This window comes from Microcebus murinus, chromosome 4, assembly GCF_040939455.1.
Source record: "Microcebus murinus isolate Inina chromosome 4, M.murinus_Inina_mat1.0, whole genome shotgun sequence".
NCBI classification, from domain to species: Eukaryota; Metazoa; Chordata; class Mammalia; order Primates; family Cheirogaleidae; genus Microcebus; species Microcebus murinus.
In genome coordinates, this window is record NC_134107.1 from 104287211 (window position 1) to 104311062 (window position 23852).

General features: G+C 34.7%; 1 protein-coding gene across 1 annotated transcript; it reads right to left on the reverse strand.

The window, feature by feature from the left end:
- Positions 1–15771: 15771 nt before the first annotated feature.
- Positions 15772–16924, reverse strand: LOC105881591 (olfactory receptor 10D3-like). The gene has a single exon (XM_020286770.2). It carries the CDS (start codon positions 16696–16698, stop codon positions 15772–15774), a length of 927 nt encoding a protein of 308 aa, XP_020142359.2. The 5' UTR covers positions 16699–16924.
- Between the last annotated feature and the right edge of the window lie 6928 nt (positions 16925–23852).

Sequence of the window (23852 nt, forward strand, 5' to 3'; positions counted from 1 at the left end):
AGCATGTTTTTTAAAAATATTAGGCTGAGGGCATTGAGGGGATGGGACAGAGGGTACTGGGCCCATAAACCTATGCCTAATACATAGAAACTGGAACCAAGGGAGTTACATATTCAAAGTTGAATAGAGAAGAAGGTGAAGTCAGGAGAAAACAGTGAAAAACAAGAAACTTATGAGCAGGAGATGTCAAGGAGGTAGAGGAGAAAGTCTAGTGAGAGAACGGAATGACAGATCTGGAAGACAAGGTGGTAGTCAGAGTGGGATGCTCACGTTTGAAACTTCAGACTGGGGCAGGGAAGAGTGATGGCAGGATCTAGGGAACGGCCCTGGGTGGGGGATCCTGAAATGAAGTAGAGGGAAAGCACGTGGGTGAGAGCTTTGAGGCTCGGGTGATTCATGGGTCATTGCTGAAGACTCTGAACTCACCTAAGGTTGGAATAGGCTTGGGTTGGAGGAGTAATGTTCTCTTGCTCCAGATATTTCAGTGAATATTCACGCATCATTGTGAAAGTAGCTGACTTGAAGGGATTAGTATAGAAGAGGTGCGTGGCCTTCCACAGGAGAAAAGGTTTTGCTGAAGACTAGGAGTCATGAACTAGAGAAGCTCAAACCTGACTCTGTAAGTGGGGCATGGATAATAGATTTACTTTTTCTATTATGTTAGTCACAATAATTTAAAAAAGTGGTAAACTTTACATAAACATCTGCATTTCTGGGATATTTGAAAAATCAGAGGTATTAATACTATCAATAATTATCTTGCCTAGCAATATCACATCCAATTTTTTGCTACATACAGAATTTTCAGATACAATAAATACAAATTCTGCTAAAAGGAAGAATCTTTTAGTTAAAGTAGAAAGTGTAAATAACATTCTAAAAGGTAGGTATGTATGAATCTTTATTTATAAAAAAATACTAGAATTATATTAGTCCAATATGGAATAGGTTATGCCATGATAACAAGTAAATTCAAAATTTTAGTGGATAAGCACAGCAAAGATTTATTTCTTGGTCATGAAAAGTTTTACATGGAATGGGAAACTGCTCCAGTGGCTTCCAGAGTCCCCAGGTCAGAGGGAGAGGGGAGAGGAAGGTCACTCAGGCTGCTCTGAGCAGCCATCTCCTCCAGAGTGCTTTGCAGCACCTCAGGCCACACCCCACCCGCCGGAACCCAGTAGTAAGATTCTGATGCAGCTATGGAGGACTCAGACATACCCTCTTCACCTGGGTCCAAGGAAACACAACAGGATTTGGTATATATAGACAGCATTGCCTTTGTCCCAAGAGCTTTTGCAGAAGATAATAGGAAGGATTAAGAAAGAGGATATTAGTGCATGGGAGAATCCCTGTGGAAGAAGCACAGAGCAGTTTGAACATGTGAGTATGGAAGAAGGTGCAGAACTTAGGGATGGAGTTAGGGGAGGGCTTGTATTTAAGGTGGTGACTGATACTAACCAGGATGAGAGCTATTGTAGGATTAAAGGGACTAAGGATTTATGCAGATGCAAACAGGCGATATTAGACTCCTGATAAAACTAGAATAAAATAGGCTGATAAGTACTGAAGTTAACAGAAGCTGAAATCTCTGCGATGTCATACTTCAGGTGCTTCTCAAAGGTGGAAACTTCCCATTTCATGTATAAATATTATACTATGAGCTTCTGAGTACTGTTGGCTTAAAAAAACACATTCATTTTATATTCAGCTACTGGTTCAGCTTATGATTTAAAAAGAAAATAAGAAGAAACTTGTATTACTGCTAAACAGTGGCAAATGGTTGAGATTCTTATCTCACAAATTGACACAAATTGAGAAAGGGTAATTAGGCTAGTTTGTATCATGTGGCTCCTCCAGTTCCATTTTAATCAAAATAAACTATGCTGAATTTAATTTCGTTTATTGCATTTAATTCATTGATATGTTAAAACACAAATAATGCAAAAATACTATTTTGTAAAAGAAATAAATAACTTTTTTCATTTTCTTTAAGTGAGTACTGTATACTGTACACAGGGCATCTGGTGGTGACTTCAGGGAGACTACCCTCTAAATATTAATAATAGCAAGCTTTCTACACTCTGACATCTTTCTCCCCAAAACTAACATGGAATAAATCAAAAAGTGAGACTCTACTAAAAGGAAATACATTTTATAATAACATGTTTCTATTTGGGGAAGTTATGAGTTGATTTGATAACAGACTGACCATGTCTTATACAATATCACCTACTTAAAATTCCTATAAGGATGTTCAAAACCTGTAATAATATCAGAAATCAATAATATATAAATAATTTTGGGGAAAAAAGGGTCTGGGGGAAATTTCCAGTGATAGGAATGCAGAAAGAGAGACAAAGAGATATTGAAAGAGAGAAAATCATGACAGAAGCATGAATAGACCTCTGGTCAAACATGCAAGTTAAGGAGGAAGAAAGAGTAAGGAAGAAAAACCTATCATTTACCCCTGAAATCCATCCTTACTCCCCACCCCCACTGTGCCCTCTTCTCATTCTTTTCACCAATGTCTCTTTCTACAGCCATTTGGGGACAGCAGCTCCTTATATATAACACAGCTAGAAGCTGGAGACAGAGGGGGGAAAGGAGGTGGCCCCTTAGCCATATAAGACAAACAAAGAGAAAACATCTGTCAATAATGTACTGTGAGTAATAAAGGTGAGAAAGACCTGGTCTCTAGTAAAAGGAAAAAGAGTCACAGAGATAATAGGTTTAGAGAAAAAACAATTGGTTAAAAAAATGCTCACTTAGAAATACAATTATGTGGAGACATTGAGATTGTGCTGATTTTTGTTAATAATAACACTCCACTGAAAACACTGTTTGTTTTCTGGAGAGCTGTGTAAGCTGTCTTATTGCTAAATTGCAATATAAGAAATAGTCATGTTTTGTAAGTCAGCTGTCAACAAATTTATTTCTGTTTTATATTGTTTATCATATTTTTATGTAGTTTGAAATGTTTAAATGTTGGAATATCATGATTAAAAAATATAAATTTGTGGTGCATTTTAATAATAAAATTTAAAGGCTTTTCCCCCTCAATACTGTTAAAGGTTTATATACTCCAAATTACCTTTTATATTAATTTAGGAAGCTAAAGCCATTGAAGACTGTAGTATTGGTATATTGGTAAATGATAAAGCAATAGGCAAGAAACAAGTTGTGGAGTTTTTATACATTTAATTATAAAGCTTAAATTGGTTTTAAAAATTTGGTACAAGTCTGTTTCTTATCCTGGCATATATGGACGATGACATGATCATGTATTGATCATGTATTAGGATACAGAAAATCTTTAACCAATTCCAAAACTTAAAACACTTTATCTGTGTTTTCTAATCACTAAGGAATAAAATACTCATTTTTTGAAGTTAAAAAAATCTAAAACTCCTAAAATTAACCATTTGGATAAAAATATTATAAATGCTTTTATAATGTGATACAAAGAAAAAGACCCAGCAGGACAGGGAGGTGGACAAATATCAATGACATTGGGAGAAATAAATAGCCAAGATTAAATAGCCAAGAAATAAATAGCCAACCAGACATCTTTTACCTCAAAATCAAACATCAAGAGAACTGATAAATAAATTCAAAAGTTTTTCTTTCAGGAAAGAAATGAATAAAGGCAAATTTTCACAAATCTAATTATGTAAAAATGGAAAAAAAAAACCGCAAGAGAGAATATGATAACAGATACAAAGAAAAAAAATTAATGTCCTTATTCTGACAAATTTAAGAACCCAAATTAATCTCCTGAATATGCTTGTTAGAAGTGCAGATTTTTGGTTCTTTCTTTGGACTTCGCACTTCAGAATCTTGAAGAATGACACTCTGAAAACTAATTTTTTTTTTATTTTTTTATTTCGGCATATTATGGGGGTACAGATTTTAAGGTTTCAATAAATGCCCATTTCTCCCCCTTCCCCCACAAGTCTGAGTCTCCAGCATGACCATCCCCCAGATGGTGCACATCTCACTCATTATGTATGTATATACCCGCCCCCTCCTCCCCCCTGCCCAATACCCTATTACTGCAGTACCTATGTGACCACTTAGGTGCTGTTCAGTTAATACCAATTTGCTGGTGAGTATATGTGGTGCTTGTTTTTCCATTCTTGGGAAACTTCACTTAATAGTATGGGTTCCAGCTCTAACCAGGAAAATATAAGATGTGCTATATCACCATTGTTTCTTAGAGCTGAATAGTACTCCATAGTATACATATACCACATTTTATTAACTCATTCTTGGATTGATAGGCACTTGGGCTGTTTCCACAGCCTTGCAATTATGAATTGTGCTGCTATAAACATTCGAGTGCAGGTGTCTTATTTGTAGAGTGTCATTGGATCTTTTGGGTAGATGCCCAGCAATGGGATTGCTGGATCAAATGGTAGATTCACTTGTATCGCTTTAAGGTATCTCCATATTACTTTCCACAGAGGTTGAACTAATTTGCAGTCCCACCAGAAGTGTAGGAGTATAGAATTTTTTTTATTTCCATCTTGATTTCTTCATTTATGAAGTAATCATTTAGTAGGAGGTTGTTTAATTTCCACGTTTTTGTGTAGAAATGTGAGTTTCTCTTAGGGTTGATTTCTACTTTTATTCCACTGTGATCTGAGAAGGTACATGGTATGATTTCTATTTTTTTTAATTTCTTGAGATTTACTTTGTGTCCTAGGATATGGTCAATCTTAGAGAATGTCCCTTGAGCTGATGAGAAGAACGTATATTCAGTGGATTTTGGGTAGAATGTCCTGTAGATGTCAGTCAGACCCAATTGTTCCAGGGTTTTGTTTAAGTCCATTATTTCTTTATTAATGTTCTGTTTGGAGAATCTGTCTTGTGCCGTCAGTGGGGTGTTGAAACCTCCGGTGATTATGGAGTTGCTATTAATCCATTTGCTTAGATCCAGTAAGGTTTGCTTTATGAAACTGGGTGCACCTAAGTTGGGTGCATATATATTTAAAATTGTTATCTCTTCTTGTTGAAGTGTGCCCTTCACCATTATATAATGACCCTCTTTGTCTTTCACTACTTTTGTTGGTTTAAAAACTAAATCATCTGAAATTAGAACTGCCACGCCAGCCTTCTTTTGGCTTCCACTTGCCTGGAGTACTGATCTCCACCCTTTTACTTTTAGTCTATATGCATCCTTGCAGGTTAGATGTGTTTCCTGAAGACAGCGTATACTTGGCGTGTATTTTCTTATCCATTCAGCCAGCCTATGTCTCTTGAGTGGAGAGTTTAAGCCATTCACATTTATTGAGAGAACTGATAGGTAAGGTAGATTACTGTTCATTTTGTTGGGTTGGATGTTGTTGCTTTGATTTCTCTCTTGAGCCATTGTATTTTCTGGCCTTTAATCTTTGGGTTTTGGTTGTTTTTATATTCATGAGTTTTTATTATGGTGTTCTGTGCGTAACACTGTTTTGAGTACTTCTTGTAGGGCTGGTCTTGTCTTGGTGAATTCTCTGAGCCTTTGCTTTTCTGAGAATGTCTTTATTTCTCCTTCATATATGAAGCTTAGTTTTGCAGGGAATAAGATTCTAGGCTGGGCATTGTTCTGTTTCAGAAGAGTGAGAATGGGGCCCCAGTCTCTCCTTGCTTGTAAAGTCTCAGTAGAGAAGTCTGGTGTTATTCAAATTGGCTTTCCCTTGTATGTCACTTGCTTCTTTCATCTTACAGCTCTTAGAAGGGCCTCTTTAGTTGATATTTTGGTTAGTCTGATGACTGCATGTCGTGACGTCTTCCTGTTTGCATTGAATCTCCCAGGGGTCCTCTGAGCTTCTTGAACTTGTATATCGAGATTTTGAGCAAGGCCTGGGAAATTTTCCTCTATTAGATCTTCAAATAGCTTGTCCAACCCTTGAGTGTTGTCTTCTTCCCCTTCTGGTAACCCTATGACCCTCACATTAGGTTTCTTCACATAATCCCACATCTCTTGTAGGCTTTGCTCTTTTCTCTTGTTTCTCTGCTGTATCTCTGTGACTGTTTTATTTAGTTGGAGGATGTTATCTTCAATCTCTGAGATTCTTTCTTCTGTTTGATCTACCCTGTTCTTGAGACTTTCCACTGTATTTTGTAGTTCCCTGAATTGATTCTTCATTTCCAGGAGTTTGGTTAAACTTTTCTTCATTGTGTCTATTTTTAGTCAACTTTTCTTCTAGGTCCTGGAGGCTTTTTGTGGTTTGTGTTGGTTATTGATTTGTTGTTGCAGGTCGGTGAGTGTTCTTATGATCCACATACGAAATTCCTCTTCTGTCATTTTGGTTGCCTGATTTTGGTTGGTGTCTGTTTCTAGGGGGCTGGTGCTCCTCTTTGGGGGTGTGTTTTCCATTTGGTTCTTCATATTTCTGGAGTTCCTTCGCTGATTTCTTCCCATGTCAATCAGTTTTTGTTTCTTTCCTTTAGGTTTTTGTTTGGGTATTCACATGCCTTGTTTAGTTTCTGAGCCATTTGGTGGTGTCTGTGGGTGAGATTCGACCACTCCCTGTATAATGAGTCAGTGGGTGCCGTGAAAAGGCTGTGCAGGATGCCGTCCCTGTCAGTAGGTGGCGCTTGCTTGGAGGAACAGGCTATGCTGTGAAAACTACATTTTTAATTAGCAATCTCTAAGCTCACAGACTCAACGTGATTTAATGTAACTTAAATATGAAAGCCACTAATTTAAATAAAATGGACATTTTCATTAGAAATATGTTAATCATGAGAGCAATTCAAGAAGAAATCGAAAATCAGAATGGATTAAGGTTCATGAAAAAATTGAAAAGTATTTTTCAAGAATTACTTATAAAAATCACATTAGAACCAGATGACTTTATAGGCTATTTCAAGAAACGGGTAATTTTCTTGTAGTTTTTTGCTAGCGCATACAAAGTTTAATTAGTATGTTTATCTAATTCATTTTATAAAGGCAACAACTCTGAGACTAAAATTAATTCCAAAAACATATCATTTAATCTGTAATTAAAAATAGATACAACTCTCTGAAAAGAGTTCAAGAAATTAAATCCAAGTAAATACTAAAAAGTCCAACTCCAATAACTATTTAGTTATTTCTAGCAATTTACCAATAGAGTAATATTGCTAATGCATTAAAATATTAAATAAGACAAAAGTTTAATTATAAAGAGAAACAAATTAAATTTTCACCTGTAATCAAGTACCTAAATTTTTTTGGTAATTTAATGAGTTTATTTTTTAAAAAGCCTGAAAACTTGTTATTAAATATTCATCAGAGAAGAGTTATAAGAATTCCCTAGTATATAAGCAATAGGGAAAGAGAAAAAAAAGACCAATGTTAGATTATATAAAAAAAGATTTCTACACATAACATGTCATTAAAGAAAGAAAAGGATAAATTAAAAAGTGAATGAAAATGTAACGCATATGAGAAGTTAACATTTTAAATTTATGAAGAACATAAAATAACAAAGTCTGAAGATCCTATTAAACATTGACAAAAGTCAATAACTGATTTTACACTAAAGAAGATATTCAAATAAATAAAACATATATTACTTCATTTGAAACAAAAACAATCATTTTAACAACAAATTATTAATTTAACAAATTTTATGATGGTATTTTCCATAAGGAAGGAGAACATCTATTTTTAGGAGTGGCTCTAACATTTCCATAAAATATTTTGGCTGCATGCATAAAAACAAACAAACAAACAAAAAACTCATGTTCTTTGACTCAGTAATACCACAAGCTAAAAATATAATTGAAAGGTGGAAAATCTTTTAGCACAAATATGGTAGGGTTTCTGTAAGGTTATGGCTAATGGTGAAACACTTAGAATCAAATTAAAACTTAGTAATATAGGAATCATTCTGATGATTGTATTAATTGATAAAATGGAATATCATGCAGCTTTAAAACTCTTCTTACTAATATTTTGTGGTGATGATGAGTTTCTGGCATGAGAGCTTGAAGAGCTCTGTGAACCCGACACTGATCAAAATCATATTATTAATAGCAAAGAACCATTTAAAGTCTCTGAAAATGGTCCTATGTATATACAGCAAATAAAGAAGTATTTATTTAAGAAAATCTCCTATAATTTGGTAATAATAGAGAGTTTGTGGTATTTGAACTGAGATCTGTTCCCTACCATTCTTGTCCAGCCCAGCAACCTGGAGAATCTACTCCAGACTGACACAGCCAAGAACACAGGGCTCCCTTTCTCTCCAGATCCCTGCCAGAGGGCTATCTTCCCAGGAGGGGTAGACGTCAGCATTTCTTATCCTTCCTCCAGCTACCTGTTGCTGAAGCTAAGTTTCAGGGTAGTGTGGTCAAATGTAGGGGCTCCCTTTTTTGCCTATTCTCCAGTGGTGGGATGGAGGCTCTACTTTGGGTGTGACACTATGAGAATACTGGGCCCCTGACTGCCTTTCCCCAGCCCATAAGATGATGATTTCAACCAAAAGAAGTAAACTGAGAAAACCTGAGGCTACTAACCATTCCCCACCCCCACTGAGTGCTCTGCTCCTAACGTAGGGGTGTCACTCAGAAAGTATACTATTGTCCCCACTCCCAGCTCCAGAGTCTAGGCTCAGGGATTATGTAGGGCTGGTGTGGGGAAGCAGAAAACCTAGGAAAGATATAGCTAGAAGTAGGATGCATAAATCAGGGCAAATCTCAATCACTGACCTCCTGAACTATTATTTCAAAGGACCCCAAATATAATTGGATTGGTCTGCAGAACAATTTAGGCCCTTGTTGAAAACAATACAACCATTAGGCAGTGGAACTGAACAGCTGGGTGTGGCCAGGAAAAGAGACAATTAAGGTGAGCTCTGCCAAAAACACTGTCATCTGAGTATGCCGGTAGACATACTCAAGGCTGTGCCTCATACTGAGGCTTGACGCTGCAGAGGAACAATTAGACCTCACTAAAATTATTCAGCCAGTCACTAAACAAATAAATAAACAAATAATAGCATGCCCTGGAGGTAGGTGGGAACCAGTATCCAGAGTTGTTAAAATATATTATCTAAAATGTCTAGTTTTCAAAAAAATATTATTAGACATAGAAAGAAATAGGAAAATGTGGCCTTTACATCAAGAAAAGCATGTAAAAACAACAACAACAATAACAAAACACCTGCCTGTGAGATCAACCAGATATCAGATTTTAATAGACAAAGGCTTCAAAGTAGCTATCATTGATGTGTTCAAAGAACTAAAAGAACCCATGACCAAAGAAGCACGGGAAGTTCACACCAAATAGAGAATATTAGTAAGGAGACAGAGATTATCTGATGCCCAAGTGAAAATTCTGGAATTATAAAGAACAATAACTGAAATGAAAAATGTATTAGAGGGGCTCAAAGTAGATTTGAACTGGCAAAAGAAAGAATTAGCAGATGTGAAGATAAATTAACAGAGTATGAAACCAAAACACAGAGAAAAATAATAAAGAAAATGAACAGAGACTCATAGAACTGTAGAATACCATTCAGTACACCAACCCAACATATGTTTAATGGGAATGCCAGAAGTGATAGGAGGGAGAGAGAGAAAGAGAAAGCACATGAGAGCAAGAGAAGCATTAAAAATATTAGAAGAAATAATAGCTAAAAGCATACTAAATTTATGGAAAAACAACACTCCGCATATTGAGAAAACTCAATGAATTTCAAGTAGAATAAACACAAAGAAAATCCGCAAATGCACCATAGTAAAAATACTGAAAGCCAAACACAGGGAAAAATTGTGGAAGGCATCAAGAGAAAACGTTCTCCTCATCACTCATGAGGTAACTCCAATACAATTAGCTTTTTATGAGAAACAATGGAGGCCAGAAAGTGGTGGGATAATCATCATTCAAGTGCTCAAAGAAAGAAAAAATTTAACCAAGATCTTATATACAGCAAAGCTTTCAAAAATGAAGCTGAAATAGACACTCTAAGGTAAACAAAAATTGAGAGAATTTGTCTCCAGCAGATCTACCTTACAAGAAAGAATAAATAAAGTTCTTCTGGCTGAAAACAAGTGACCCCCAGATGGCAGTCTGAATCCACATGCAAAACAAAGAGCCCAGAAAAGGTAATCATGTAATTATAAAGGATAGTATAAATGCATATTTTTGTCCTCTTTCTTAAGTGATTTAAAAGTAGTTGTATAAAATAATATGTATGTAAAGTATTATTGGCCATATAACATATATAAATGTAATATACTTGCCAATAATAGTAAAAAGGAGGTGGGGTGGGAGCAAAGCTGTATTGGGCAAAGGAAATGACTCCATGTGGTAATTTGAATCCACAGAAAGAAATGAAGAGAACCAGAAATAATAATCAAGAAGTTTATTATAACAAAACTATAAATACATACTTGTTTTCCTTTCTTCTCTCAACTTCTTTTAAAAAACATAAAATTATATGGAATAATAATTATAACAATGTATTGTTGAATTATACAATTAATATATATAATATGTATAACAATAGTAACACAAAAGGGGGGAAGGAAAAGAGTTATATAGGAGTGGTGTTTCTACATTTCTCTGGAAGTATGTTATTATAAATCTGAAGATGATTGTGATAAGTTAAGATATAACATGGCAAGCCCTAGAGCAACCATTAAACAATATACCTTATATAAAAACATATAGTAAAATATAATTAAGAAAATTAAAATGCTACATTTGAAATTAATGTGAAAAGTAAAGAAGAAATAGAATAACCAAAAAACATGGCATGAGACATATAGAAAACAAAAAGTAAAATGGTAAATCCAACTATATTAATAATACTCAATGTGAATGGATTAAAAATTCAAATAAAAGGCAAAGCTTATCAAACTGGACAAAAAATTGTGATCCAACTACATACTGTCTATAGGAGACACAATTTAGACAAAGATACAAGTAGAATCAAAGCAAAAGCGTGGAAAAAGATATAGCATGCAAACAGTAATCAGTGGAAAGCTGAAGTGGCTATAATATATGATAGACAAAATTGACTTTAAAACAAAAAAGATTATCAGAGCTAAAGAGAGGGTTTTTTTAGTGGTAAAGGGAATCAATCTATCAAGAAGATATAACAATTATAATCATGTGCATCTAATAATAGAATAGCAAAATATATGAAGCAAAAACTGGCAGGCAGAAATAAAGGTGGAAATAGACAATTCAACAACACTCAACTTTTAATAATGGATAAAATGACTAGGCAGAAGATCAACAAGGAAATAGAAGACTTAACACCATAAATCAACTTGAACAAACAGATATGTATAAAACACTACACCCCACAACACAGAGTACAGATTCTCCTCAAGTTCACTTAGAATACTCTCCAGAATAGACCACATGCAAATCTATAACACAAACCTCAAGAAGTTTAAAAGAATCGAGATTATCCAAACTATGTTCCCAAACACAAAGAAAGAAAATTAGATACTGATAACAAAGGGAAATTTGAGAAATTCATAAATATATGGAATTAAAGAGTGCGCAATAAATACCAACGGATCAAAGAAGAAATCAAAAGGGAAATTAGAAAAAAGAAATAAAGAGCAACATCCCAAAACGTATGTGATGCTGCTAAAGCATGCTTAGAAGGAAATTGGTACTTTGAATGCCTATTATACAAAGACCTAAATCAATAACTTAAACTTCCACCTTAAAACAATGAAAAAGAAGAGCAAACTAAATCTAGAGTAAGAAGAAGGAAGAAAGCAATAAAGATTAGAGTGGAAATTAATGAGAAAGAGAGAGAATAAAAAAATTGAAAAATTAATAAAACCAAAAACTGGTTATTTAAAAGAATCAACAAAATTGACAAACCTTCAGCTAGATTAATAAAAAAAAGAAAGAAGACCCAAGTTACTCAAATCAGAAATGAAAAAGGGAAATTACTACCAACCTTACAGAAATAAAAAGGATTGTAAAACAACAGTATGAGCAATGGTATTTTAACAAAAGAGATCACTTGATGAAATGGAAAATGCTTAGAAAGACACAAAGCTACCCAAACTGATTCAAGAAGAAATAGGCAATCTGAATAGATCTATAAAAAATAAAGATATTGAATTAGTAATCAAGAAACCTCCCATGAATAAAAGCCCAGACCCACATGGCTTCACCACTAAATTCTAAAAGTATATTTAAAGAATTAATAGCAATTCTTTAAAAACTCTTCCAAAAAAAAGCAGAAACTCTACTCAACTTATTTTATGAAACCAGGATTACTTGATACCAAAAGCAAAGATAGCACAACAAAGAAAGAAAATAACTGCATGCCAATATTTCTTATGAACATGGATGCAAAAATTTTCAACAAAATCTTTGCAAACTGAACCTATCAAGGTATTATACACTACAACCAAGTGGAGATTTGTCTCAGGTATGCAAGTTTGGTTGACTCAAAAATCACTTAATATAACACATCATATCAAAAACAAACAAAAACCCGACAAAAACCACATGATCATCTCAATAGACAAAAAAAATTATTTGACAAAATCAACACCCTTTCATGATAAAAATATTCAACAAACTAGGAGTAAAAGGCAACTTCTTCAATATGATCAATGGCATCTGTGAAAAATCCACAGAGCCAACATCATAAGTAATGGTGAAAGACTAGCTGTTTTACCCTTAAGTGAGGGACAACATTAGGATATTTGCCATCAGTACTTCTATTCAACATTGTCCTAGAATTTCTAGCCAAAGCAATTAGGGAAGGAAGAAAAAAAGAAAAGACTAAAACAACTGAAAGGTATCCACATAGAAAAGGAAGAAGTACAACTATCTCTATTTGCAGATCACATGGTTATGCATATAGAAAATGCTAAAGAACTCACTAAAAACCTATTAGAACTAATAAAGGAGATCAGCAAGATAGTATACAAGATCCATATATGAAAAACAATCTCTATATACTGGCAATGAAAAATATTAAAAGAAAATTAAGAAAATAATTCCATTTGTTTTTTTAGCACACAAAAGAATAAATACCCAGGAATAAATTTAACAAAAAAAAGTAAAATACTTGCAACCTGTAAACTATAAAATGTTGCTGAAAAAACTAAAGAAGATACGAATGAATGGAAAAATATGCCCTGTTCATGGTTTAGAAGACTTAATGTTGTTGAGATGACAATTCTCCTCAAATTGATCTACAGATTCAATGCAACCCCTATCAGAATACCAGCTATCTTCTTTGTAGAAATTGACAAGCTGATTCTAAAGTTTGTATGGAATTACAGGACCCACCAGAACAATCTTGAAATGAAGTAGAAAGTAAGAGGAGTCACACTTCCCGATTTCAAAACTTACTAAAAACCATAGTAATCAAGACACTGTGGCACTGGCATATGGACAGACTACAGGTCAATGAAATAGAACTGAGACTCTAGAACTAAATCAACCTATGTATATCTATGGCAAACAGATTTTCAACCAGGGAGCCAAGGCCATTCAATGATACTGGTACAACTAAATACTCACACACAAAAGAGTGAATTTAGATCCCTCCCTCATATTGTTTATAAAAATTAACTAAAAATGGATCATAAATCTAAAATATAAGAACTAAACTATAAAATTCTTAGATGAAAATATGGGTAAATCTTTATGACCTCAGATTTGGCAATGATTTCTTAGATATGACACCAAAAGCACAAACAAAAGAAAATATAGATAAATTGGATCCTAGCAAAATTTTAAACTTTTGTGCATAAAGGGAACTATCAAAAAGGTGAGAAGATAGCTCATAGCATGAGAGAAAATATTTACAAATCACATAATTGATAAGTGTATAGTATCTAAGAATGGATATTCTTACAAGGCAACCATAAAAAGACAAACAGACTAATTAAAAAATGGACAAAGAACTTGAATAGATGTTTTTACCCAGAGAAAACATACAAATGGCCAAAAAGCATGTGAAATGATCCTCAGCATCATTAGTCATCATGGAAATTCAAATCAAAACCACAATGATATACTATATCTCAACCACTAGAATGGCTATAATAAAAAAAAAAGAAAACAGAAAATAAAAATGTTGGCCAGGATCTGGTAATATTGGAACTCTTTACCTTCTTGATAGGAATGTAAAATTGTGCAGCTGATATGGAAAATAGTTTGATGATTCTCAAAATGTCAAATATAGAATATGACCCAGTAATTCCACTACTAAGTGTATACCCAAAAGAAATTAAAATAAGTGTTTAAACAAAAACATGAACAAAAAATGTTACTGTCAGTGCTATTTACAATACCCCCCAAAAGAAACAACCCAAATATCTATCAACTAATGAATGTATAAACAAATTGTAAAATATCCATACAGTGAAATATTACTTAGCTCTAAAAAATGCTACAACATAGATTAACCTGGGAAATATTATGCAAAGTTAAAGAAGCCAGTGATAAAAGACCACATATAATGTTATATTATTCAACTTTTATCAAATGTTCACAAAAGGTAAGTCTGGAGATACAAAAAGTAGAGTAGTGTTTGCCTGCTGGGAGTAATGGGAGAATAGAGAGACAATAGTTAAAGGGTACAGAACAACTTTTAATGGTGATGACAAAATTCTAAAATTGACTGTGATGGTGATGGTATCTATCTGTAAATATAATAAAAAACATTGAATTCTACACTTTAAATTGGTGAGTTTTTTGATATGTGAATTAGATCTCAAAGCTGTTTAAAAAATTGTAGCAATTGAAAATGCTTGATACACCATTAAAATAATAAAATATATACAAAATATGACCATAACAATGTACATCTCTTACATATACATATATATATGTAGATACACATATAAACATAGTTACAGATAACATATAGATGAAACAATTCTAAACAAGAAGTCAGAAACTCTAGTTCCAACTTACTCACTATTGGAAAAGGTAGGAAAAAATACCAAAATGTTAATGGTGGTTGTCTTATAGTGGTGAGATTAGTGAGTAGTTTCTATTCACTTTACTTCTTTGCCGTTTCCTAGTTTTCTTCAAAGGTATTTACATGAGAAAAATATTATATAGGGAAGTCCAGGAATTCTGGAATTCAAATTCAGCCCTTGACTGAATGAAAGGAAACTTGTAATGCTTCTTATAGAATTCAAATAATTGTCGTAAAGAAAGAATATGCTTCCTTGAGAGTAGAGACTGTGCCAATATGTCTTGGTAGATGTAGAGACACCACCTGGTGTCTAAAACGGAAGAGAATTTCTTGATATCAGACTTGAACACGTCACCCATCAAAATACAGGGTAAAAATTTGTAAAAATCAATGGAGCAAATTTCATGAACTATAGATTTGTTCCATACAAATCGAAAAGAAGTGCCTAAAATTAGGTTACAATCCTGACAACACAGAGGCAGCATTGGCACAAAATTAAGAAAGACCCCTTGGTTCACATCCTAGCTCAGCGACTTACTAACTCTGTGACACTGCAGAAGTGTCTTAGGCTCTCAGTACCTTAATTTTTTCCTCTGTAAATTGGTTTAATAATATTATCTACTTCATATGGTTAGTATGATAATTATATATGTCAGTATCAATAAAGTGCATAGAATAGTGTCTGGCACAGAGTAAGCACTGTAAAGGAGTTTGTTGAATAAAACATTGAATAAATAGATAGACATAAATCATTCCAGAATTTATTCAGTCTCACCTAGTTATCCCAAACCTCACTTAGCCTAATTGCCCCCAGATAAATACAAGACAAAGTTGTACAGACAGATCACGCCGTAAAGCTTACTCTCCACAATTATGCACTCCTGGAATTTAGCGCCTTTCTCAGCGCCAACTTGACATCTTTGTTCCTCAAGGTGTATATCAAAGGATTCAGGGAAGGGGTAACAATGTTATTCAACACCTGAACCACAGAGTCCAGCCAGGGACTCGAGGCAGGTCGGAGATAAACAAGGACGACTGGCCCATAGAACAGCAGGATGGAGGTCAGATGGGCCCCGCAGGTGGAGAAGGCTCTGCGCCCGCCTTCTGCGGGGCCGATTCTCAACACGGAGGCAACGATGCGAGCGAACGACGCGAGGATAAGAAGAAAACACAGGAGCGCAACAACACCTACGTTGGTGAAACTCACCGTCTGTGCGAGGGAGGTGTCGGCACAGGCCAGGGCCAGCACCACTGGAACGTCACAGGAAAAATTATCCACCTCGTTGGGGCCACAGTAGGGCAACTTAAAGACGAGGAATGCGAGGACGGACGCGTGCAGACAGCTCCCCACCCAGGCGCCCAGAGTCGCGATGGCGCACGCCCGCCGGCTCGTGATGACGGTGTGTCGCAAAGGGTGGCAGATGGCCGCAAAGCGGTCGTAGGCCATCACGGTGTAGAGGAAACACTCGGTGCAGCCCAGGAAATGGTAGAAGAAGAGCTGGGAGGCGCAGCCCCCGTAAGAGATGGCCCTGCCTTGCCCCATGAGGCAGAGCATCATTTTGGGGGAGCTCACTGAAGGGAAAAATATGTCGAACACTGACAAGTTTCCCAAGAAGAAATACATGGGGGTGTGGAGGTTGGAGGAAGAGAGGATGGCCAGGAGAATGAGCAGATTCCCCAGCAGAGTGAGCAGGTAGAAGGCCAGAAACAAAACAAAGAGCACGTTTTCCAGCCCTCTTGTGTGCGGGATGCCCATCAGGAGGAACTCAGTGACTGGGGTGTGGTTCCTCATCGTCATGTCTGCTCAGTCCTGGAAGATCAAAGAATGGCCTCACCGAGACGAGGTTCCCCCCAAATCCAGTGTCTTCATAGAACCTGTTGGAAACCGATAGTAACTATACACTGTAAAGAACTTCTAAACAGGCGTCAGTCCAATTCTGTCACTAATGTGTGAAGTTTGAGTAAATATTCATCTGTTTCTTCCCAAGTAAAAATGAAGAGATAACACTAGAGGCAGTATAGAAGAGAAGGCATAAAATAAAATTTATGATTAAAATTATCTGATTTTAAATGCTAAATCTGTTACCTACTCTGTGACTTTGGATAACTAAACAAAAATCTCTAAATCTCTTCTGAATCTGTGTAAATAGTATAAGACCACCCTATGGTTCTTGTGAAAATCAATACTTTAATGTATATGGAGTACCCAGTATAATGTCTTCTCCTATGCCTCCTTGTTAAAAAATGTATTCAATATACTAATATTCTGATTTTAATGAGCCTTTATTCCACAGTACTTCTGTGGGCTGACTTGGAGCAGTTCTAGCGTTACCTGTTGATGTGACTGATTCACAAAGCCACTTTCTCCATCAGCTGGACCAACTGAAAACCGAGAACTGTCTAGTGGGCATAAAATCAAACAGAATGGAAAAGATGGTATTTAATGTAGGAAACAGTAATAGATGATTACCAATATTAAAACAGACATCTCCTTTTAATAGAGTTTAGTCTCCAATAGCAATTATGTGTGCAACACAATTATTATATGTGCAATCACCGTTAATGTTTTAAAGTTAAGCTTCATGAATCAAGGAATAGCCTAAGAAAATACCAGAGTCAACTAAGTCAGTATTACCCCAAACTCAGAGCCAATTCCCACATTCCTTCCATCTTCCTCAGGGCATGGCATATCACCAGTCAGAAGACAAGGAGAAGAAAGCACTCCAGAGAAAAGTCACTTGCAGACTGAAGGGAAATATGGCTGACTCGGGCAGAAAACCGAGCCCCACATCCACCCACTCCTGTGTCCTCTGCCTTTAGATGCCGCGGAACATCTGTGGCTCTGGGGCCAGAAATGCTGAACATTCCTTCCTCAGATGCAGCCACGCAAGCCTGAAATTCTAGACCCAACAGTGCCTCCGACTCCTGAGTGAAGGAGCAGCAATCACCCCTCAAGAGAGAATAAACATCTTTACTTTCCTTTGGGATCCTCTTCCCTCGTGGGCACTAGGGAGGTGTGGCACACAGGGAACAATTAGACTGGAGACAGTCCCCTCTTCCCTCTTTTCTTGTTTCCCTCCACTGTCTCTACCTCATTACTTCTCAGACTAAAATGTAATTATATAGTGGCATTTAGTTATATTCAGTTTTTAAAGCTCTCTGATTAACAACAACTCTTGGGCATGTTTTTCCTTTAATAGCCATCCATTGAGTTCAGATATTTGAGATTGACCAGAGGTCCTGTGCTTGGAGGATTTGGGTTTGAAGAAAGAGCTGGTGATTAGGAAAGCAATACCTTAAAGAAAAGAGGCAACAGTCTCATCTGATGTTAAAACAAAGCAAAACACACCTGCAACTTTTTTTTTCCCTACAATTTGCTCTGTAATCCCCATTATCACTTCTACAACTGATAAAACTCATACTTTATTCATTTTATGAAAACTCTTTTTATATTCCTTTAAGACTGCTACTCATGCTTATTTTAGCATGCTTTCATTACTGAAACTTTGCTTAATGTTTACTGTAAGAATTCAATCAGCTGCCTCCTGTGGAGAGAATGTATCAGAGCAGACAAGGATAGATTAAGTAGGCTGTGAGCACATCATTTTTACTGGCTGTCTGATGGTACAAGCACATGGGCTTTGACAACTGAATCTACAAGGAAAAAAGCAAATTAATTTGTCATTACATATCATACAATTCTAGGGATATTATAAACTCAAATTTGTAAGGCAAACAATACAGCTTTTACCAGTTAAATTGGGGGAAATCTTTTTGATCCAGATATATAAACTAACAGCAATAAAGTAAACATTGATAATTTTGGTTTCTTTAATATTGAGAATAATATTATAAGAGTGAGAAAATACAAGCAAAAAGAAAAAGTGGAAAATACATTATTTATAGCAAATATTACTATCAAGGACTCATATTCAAAATATATAAAGAACTCCTCAAAATTACATAAAAATCAAGGAATCCAGTATGAATGTAGGTAAATTATTTTGGTCAGGCTTCACAAAAGGAGAAATTTAAATAGCCAATAAACAAAGGAAAATCTGGTCAATCACCTTAAGAATTGAGATAATATAAATTAAAATTGCAATGAAAATTTGTTTAAAGTAAATGTCAAAATTATGAATTGCTAGAATTTTCACACATTACTGAAGAAAGTATAAATTTATAGACTCACTTTAAAAAATGGTTTCTCATTTTCAAGTGAGCTGGAATATGTTTTCTTCACCATATATAAATTTCTCTGTAGATATTCAGAATATGTGCATCAGGATAATATATAAGAGTATTCAAGGCAGGATTTTTGTGATAGCTAAATTGGAATGGTTAAATGCCTAATAAGTGTATGTTTTAAAAATGGAACAATGCACATCAATAAAAAGAGTAAATTTATGGCTATACATGTCAATATGTATGTCTTCAAAACATCATGTTAAGTAATAGAAACAATGCATTACTTATTACTATATGATTCCACTTATATAAATTTTTAAAGGCAAAATTTAACTATTGGTTAGACATACCCTCAAAATGAATAAGAAATCAAAATTACCATGGACCTCATGTTAGTACAATGGGAAGGGATTGGGTTCAGGAAGATATGTGAGAGGCTCAAAGGTTCCTGACAAGGTTTAACTTCTTAATTTGGATGGTACTAACATAAGTGTTTGCTTTATAATGAATTTGAACTGTATATTTATGCTCATGCACTTTTATCTTTATACTTTATTTTTTACAACACAAGGCAAATGACAAAAATAAAAAACATCAATTAGAGATTTTGTATTCTGGCCTATGACACAATAACCAGGATTGGATTTGTCCTCCCACCATAAATAAATATAAAACTGGACCAAAAAATATATTTATACATATTTTCAAATATTGGACAGTAGGCAGCACAAGACTGTAATCCCTGAGAAAGAAAAAACAAATGAGCCAAGCACTTCTGTTGGGAGGCACATCCTGGACCGTGGTGCATGGATGGGGGTCTCCTGGAGAGCACAACAGTTTTATTGATTTGAGGACAGAGTTAGGAGTTCAAATTAATGAAGAAACAATACCAAATTTAAACAAACTCTTTCAGAAAATTGAATAGGTAGAAAAATTCCCAACTCATTCAATGATTCCAGTATTACCTTGATCCCAAAATAAGACAATGTCCATACTACTTAGAGTGATCTTCAGAATTAATGCAATCCCTATCAAAATACAATCATCATTTTTTACAGATTTAGAAAAAATAATTCTACACTTTGTATAGAACTAGAAAAGACCTCATATATCCAAAGCAATCTTAAGCAAAAAGAATTAATTGGGATATACCAGTCTACCAGACTTCAAGCTTTACTACAAGGCTGTAGTAACCAAAACAGCATGGTACTAGCACAAGAACAGAGATATAGATATATCTGCATTCTCAGCCTGGACTTTGACCTCTTCTGGCCCAATTTGGGCACCCTAATTCCCCTCTCTTGTCTGATTGCTCTGGCAAAGACTTCCAGCACTATGTTGAATAGAAGTGGAGATAGTGGGCAATTTTGTCTCATTCCAGTTCTAAGTGGGAATCCTCAACAAAATCTTAGCAAACCAAATTCAACAGCATATGAAAAAAATAATTCATCATAACCAGGTGGGCTTTATCCAAGAGATGCAAGGATGGTTCAACATACACAAATCTATAAATGCAATTCACCACATAAATAAAAACAGGAACAAAGACCATATGATTCTCTAAATAGATGTGGGAAAAGCATTTGACAAAATCCAGCATTATTTTATGATAAAAACTCTTAACAAAATGGCATAGATGGGACATACCCTAAAATTATTAAAGCTGTATATCATAAACCCACAGGCAACATCATACTGAATGGGGAAAAAATAAACTATTTAAAATAGCATCAAAATTTTAAAGTGATAAATCTTATGAAATATGCTGGATCTGAACACTGAAACTATATAACACCACTAAGAGAAACAAAAAAGACATATAGTATTCATGAGTCAAAATAATACACTATTTTTAAGATATCAATTCTACCCAAATTGACCTATAAATTCAATGCAATTCTAACCAAAATCCCAGTAGGCTTTTTTTTTTTTAGAAATTAACAAGCTGATTCTAAAATTCATTGAAATGCAAAGGACTTTGAATAGCAAAAATAATTGTTAAAAAAATAATGTTGGAGGAATGGTTCAATGGCAGAGGATGCCTGGTGACAAATACCAGTGGTAAATACAAATGCATGTAGTTCTACCTTTCTCTAGTCTTTGTTAGGATATCAACAGAAGCTACCAGAACATATGGGTGAACTCAACTGTGCCTTTTTCCATGTGCATAGGGCTATCAGTACAGAATTCTTGATGATGTTAGAAGTTATGACTCATTTATCATATAATATCCCATTGGGTTTAGTGAAACATAGCCAAACATAGCCATTCCTTTCTTATTCTTGAAGAAGGTAAAAGTCAGCAAATGTTATTGCTGACCTCCTCTTGATGGAAAAAGGTGTTGTGTAGCAATCATATGAAATCTAATCCTTAAACAATAGATAGGTGGGCAACAACTGTGCTTCCTACCAATGTAGTAAGACAGGAAAGAAAATTAATGGATGCTTTACTTTTGGAAAATAAAAGTCAAAATTAATATTTTATAAAGATTATATTATTTTATAACTATACAACCCAAGAGAATCAAATAGAAGTTATAGCATTCATAAAAGAAAAAAGTAAGAGGGATAGAAGTTTAAACTAACAAAAAATTAATAGCATATACTTGATAAAAAGAATTTAGAAATATATTAACTGGAGCTAAATTTCAAATAATTATTAAAATAGTCTCTCTTTTTTGTTTATTATTTTTTTATTTCAGAATATTATGGGGGTACAAATGTTTTGGTTATATAAATTGCTTTTATACCATTTGAATCAAAGTTATAAGTGTACCCATCCCCAGGATAGTATATACTGTACCTGTTAGGTATGAATTTCCCATCCCCTCTTCCACCCTCCCACCTGTTTGATTTCCAAAGAATGTTATTTCCACATGTGCACATAAGTATTGATTGATCATTCCAATTTAGTGGTGAGTACATGTGATGTTTGTTTTTCCATTCTTGTGATACTTCACTTAGAAGAATGGTCTCTATTCCATCCAGTTTAATACAAGAGGTATTAGTTCACCATTTCTTTTAGGGCTGAATAGTACTCCATGGCTTACATATACCACATTTTATTAATCCACCCATGTACAATGGGCACTTTGGTTGTTCCTACATCTTTGCAATTGTGAATTGTGCTGCTATAAACATTCAAGTGAAATAACCTTTCAAGATAGTTTTGTGACTTTACTTAATTAAATATGCCTTATACTAAATGGATAACTAATGTCAGAAAATTGGGTAGTATGATAGGTTAATTGGAAGAGATATTAATTCAGTGGACTTTAGGTTCTTCAAAATCCATTCCACAGAGAGCTGTATTTTCCGTATACATGTGAGAGCATTTCCATTAGCACAAAAGGCTCATGAAGGTGCTATTTTCCTTCTTCAAAACTAATACTGCTTTGAGGTTTTACTGCATCAGACTATTTTTTCTTGTTTTATAAAACCTATTTCCTGATAACTAAAACATGCATTAATTTTGGAAGAAAAGTATAACTTCTTTCTCTTTAGTTGTATTAACTCAAGCTAAAAAACAAAATCACCTGTCACAGAAAATTTTTAAATATGTTTTAAAGCACAGAAGATAATGAAAATACAAAGGCAAAAATCTCTGAGAGGAAGAGAAAAATCTCTGAACCAAACAAAGGTTGGTAGCATCCATTCTTGGCCAGTAACTTGCATAGTATGAGACTGCCAAGCCCCAGAGGGAGGAAGTTTAATTAGTAAGATGTTTGTCTTAAAGGAGTAATACTCTGATCATCCCTGGAGCACAGAAGATCCAGAGCTCCTTTTTGTGATTGGCCATAATCACCAAAAAGCTAAAGACTCATCAGAGAGACTAAGAACCTCACCAGAGAATTATCTCTTATGTGATAAAAGCCCATATTTTCTATTTTTGAATTTAGAGAAGAAATAAGAATAAAGTAATCCTTCCCTGCACAAGAAATTTTAAAATTCAGAGTGCCATGGTTACTTTGGAAATTAATTTTTGGGTAAATAAAATGGCTTATGAAGTGGTCACCTATCAAAAGAATAATCAACTTTATTAGATGCATTTGGAAAAAATTCTGAGTATTTATCATAATGTCGTAACATTATCCTCTTCCATGAGGTCGCTATGGCCAAGGCAATATCTCCTGAGATAGTAAACCAATTTTAATCTCTATTTTAAAAGAGTTTGTTTCTGTACCACTTTCTTCTGTGGTTCCATCTTTGTAAGAAGAAGAATTATGCTACTCATCGAGACTAAGAGTTTCTTTAAACCTTGAATTTTGTCTTATAATCTGAAAACCTAGTTGTAAAATTGGTAAGTAGCAAAAACTAGAAAAAACCTCCACATTTTAAATGCATTATTGGACACTTTTGAGGTGATTGCAATGTATTTATGGTCATAGTTGTATGGATTTTTTTCAATCTTCTTCAGCTTTGCTTTAGATTGTGTAATGTATGACTCCATAGAGCCAAATTTGAGTGATTTTTGTAAAAGATTCAAAATTCTATGAAACCATAAATTAATAAAGTGCTTTCTCTATAAACCTTAGCATTATGACTCTGATTTTCCAACTCAGTTCCAGCTGGGTTCCTTGATGGAAAATCTTTTTATCAGAGACCCCAAAATGCAAATGTGCTGCTGATATGGTCTGTATGACAGAAGCATCTTAGAAATTAGTGAAGAAATCTTTCTTTTCTATCAGAGAGGTCTAGGTCTCCAACCAGATTTCCTTATATTTTTCATATCTTTTCATTATTTTCTCTTTGAATATATAATTTC

What these genes read in the sequence shown, in the direction of transcription:
- LOC105881591 (XM_020286770.2), bottom strand. Translation starts at nt 16,698, where the DNA reads ATGACGATGAGGAACCACACCCCAGTCACTGAGTTCCTCCTGATGGGC.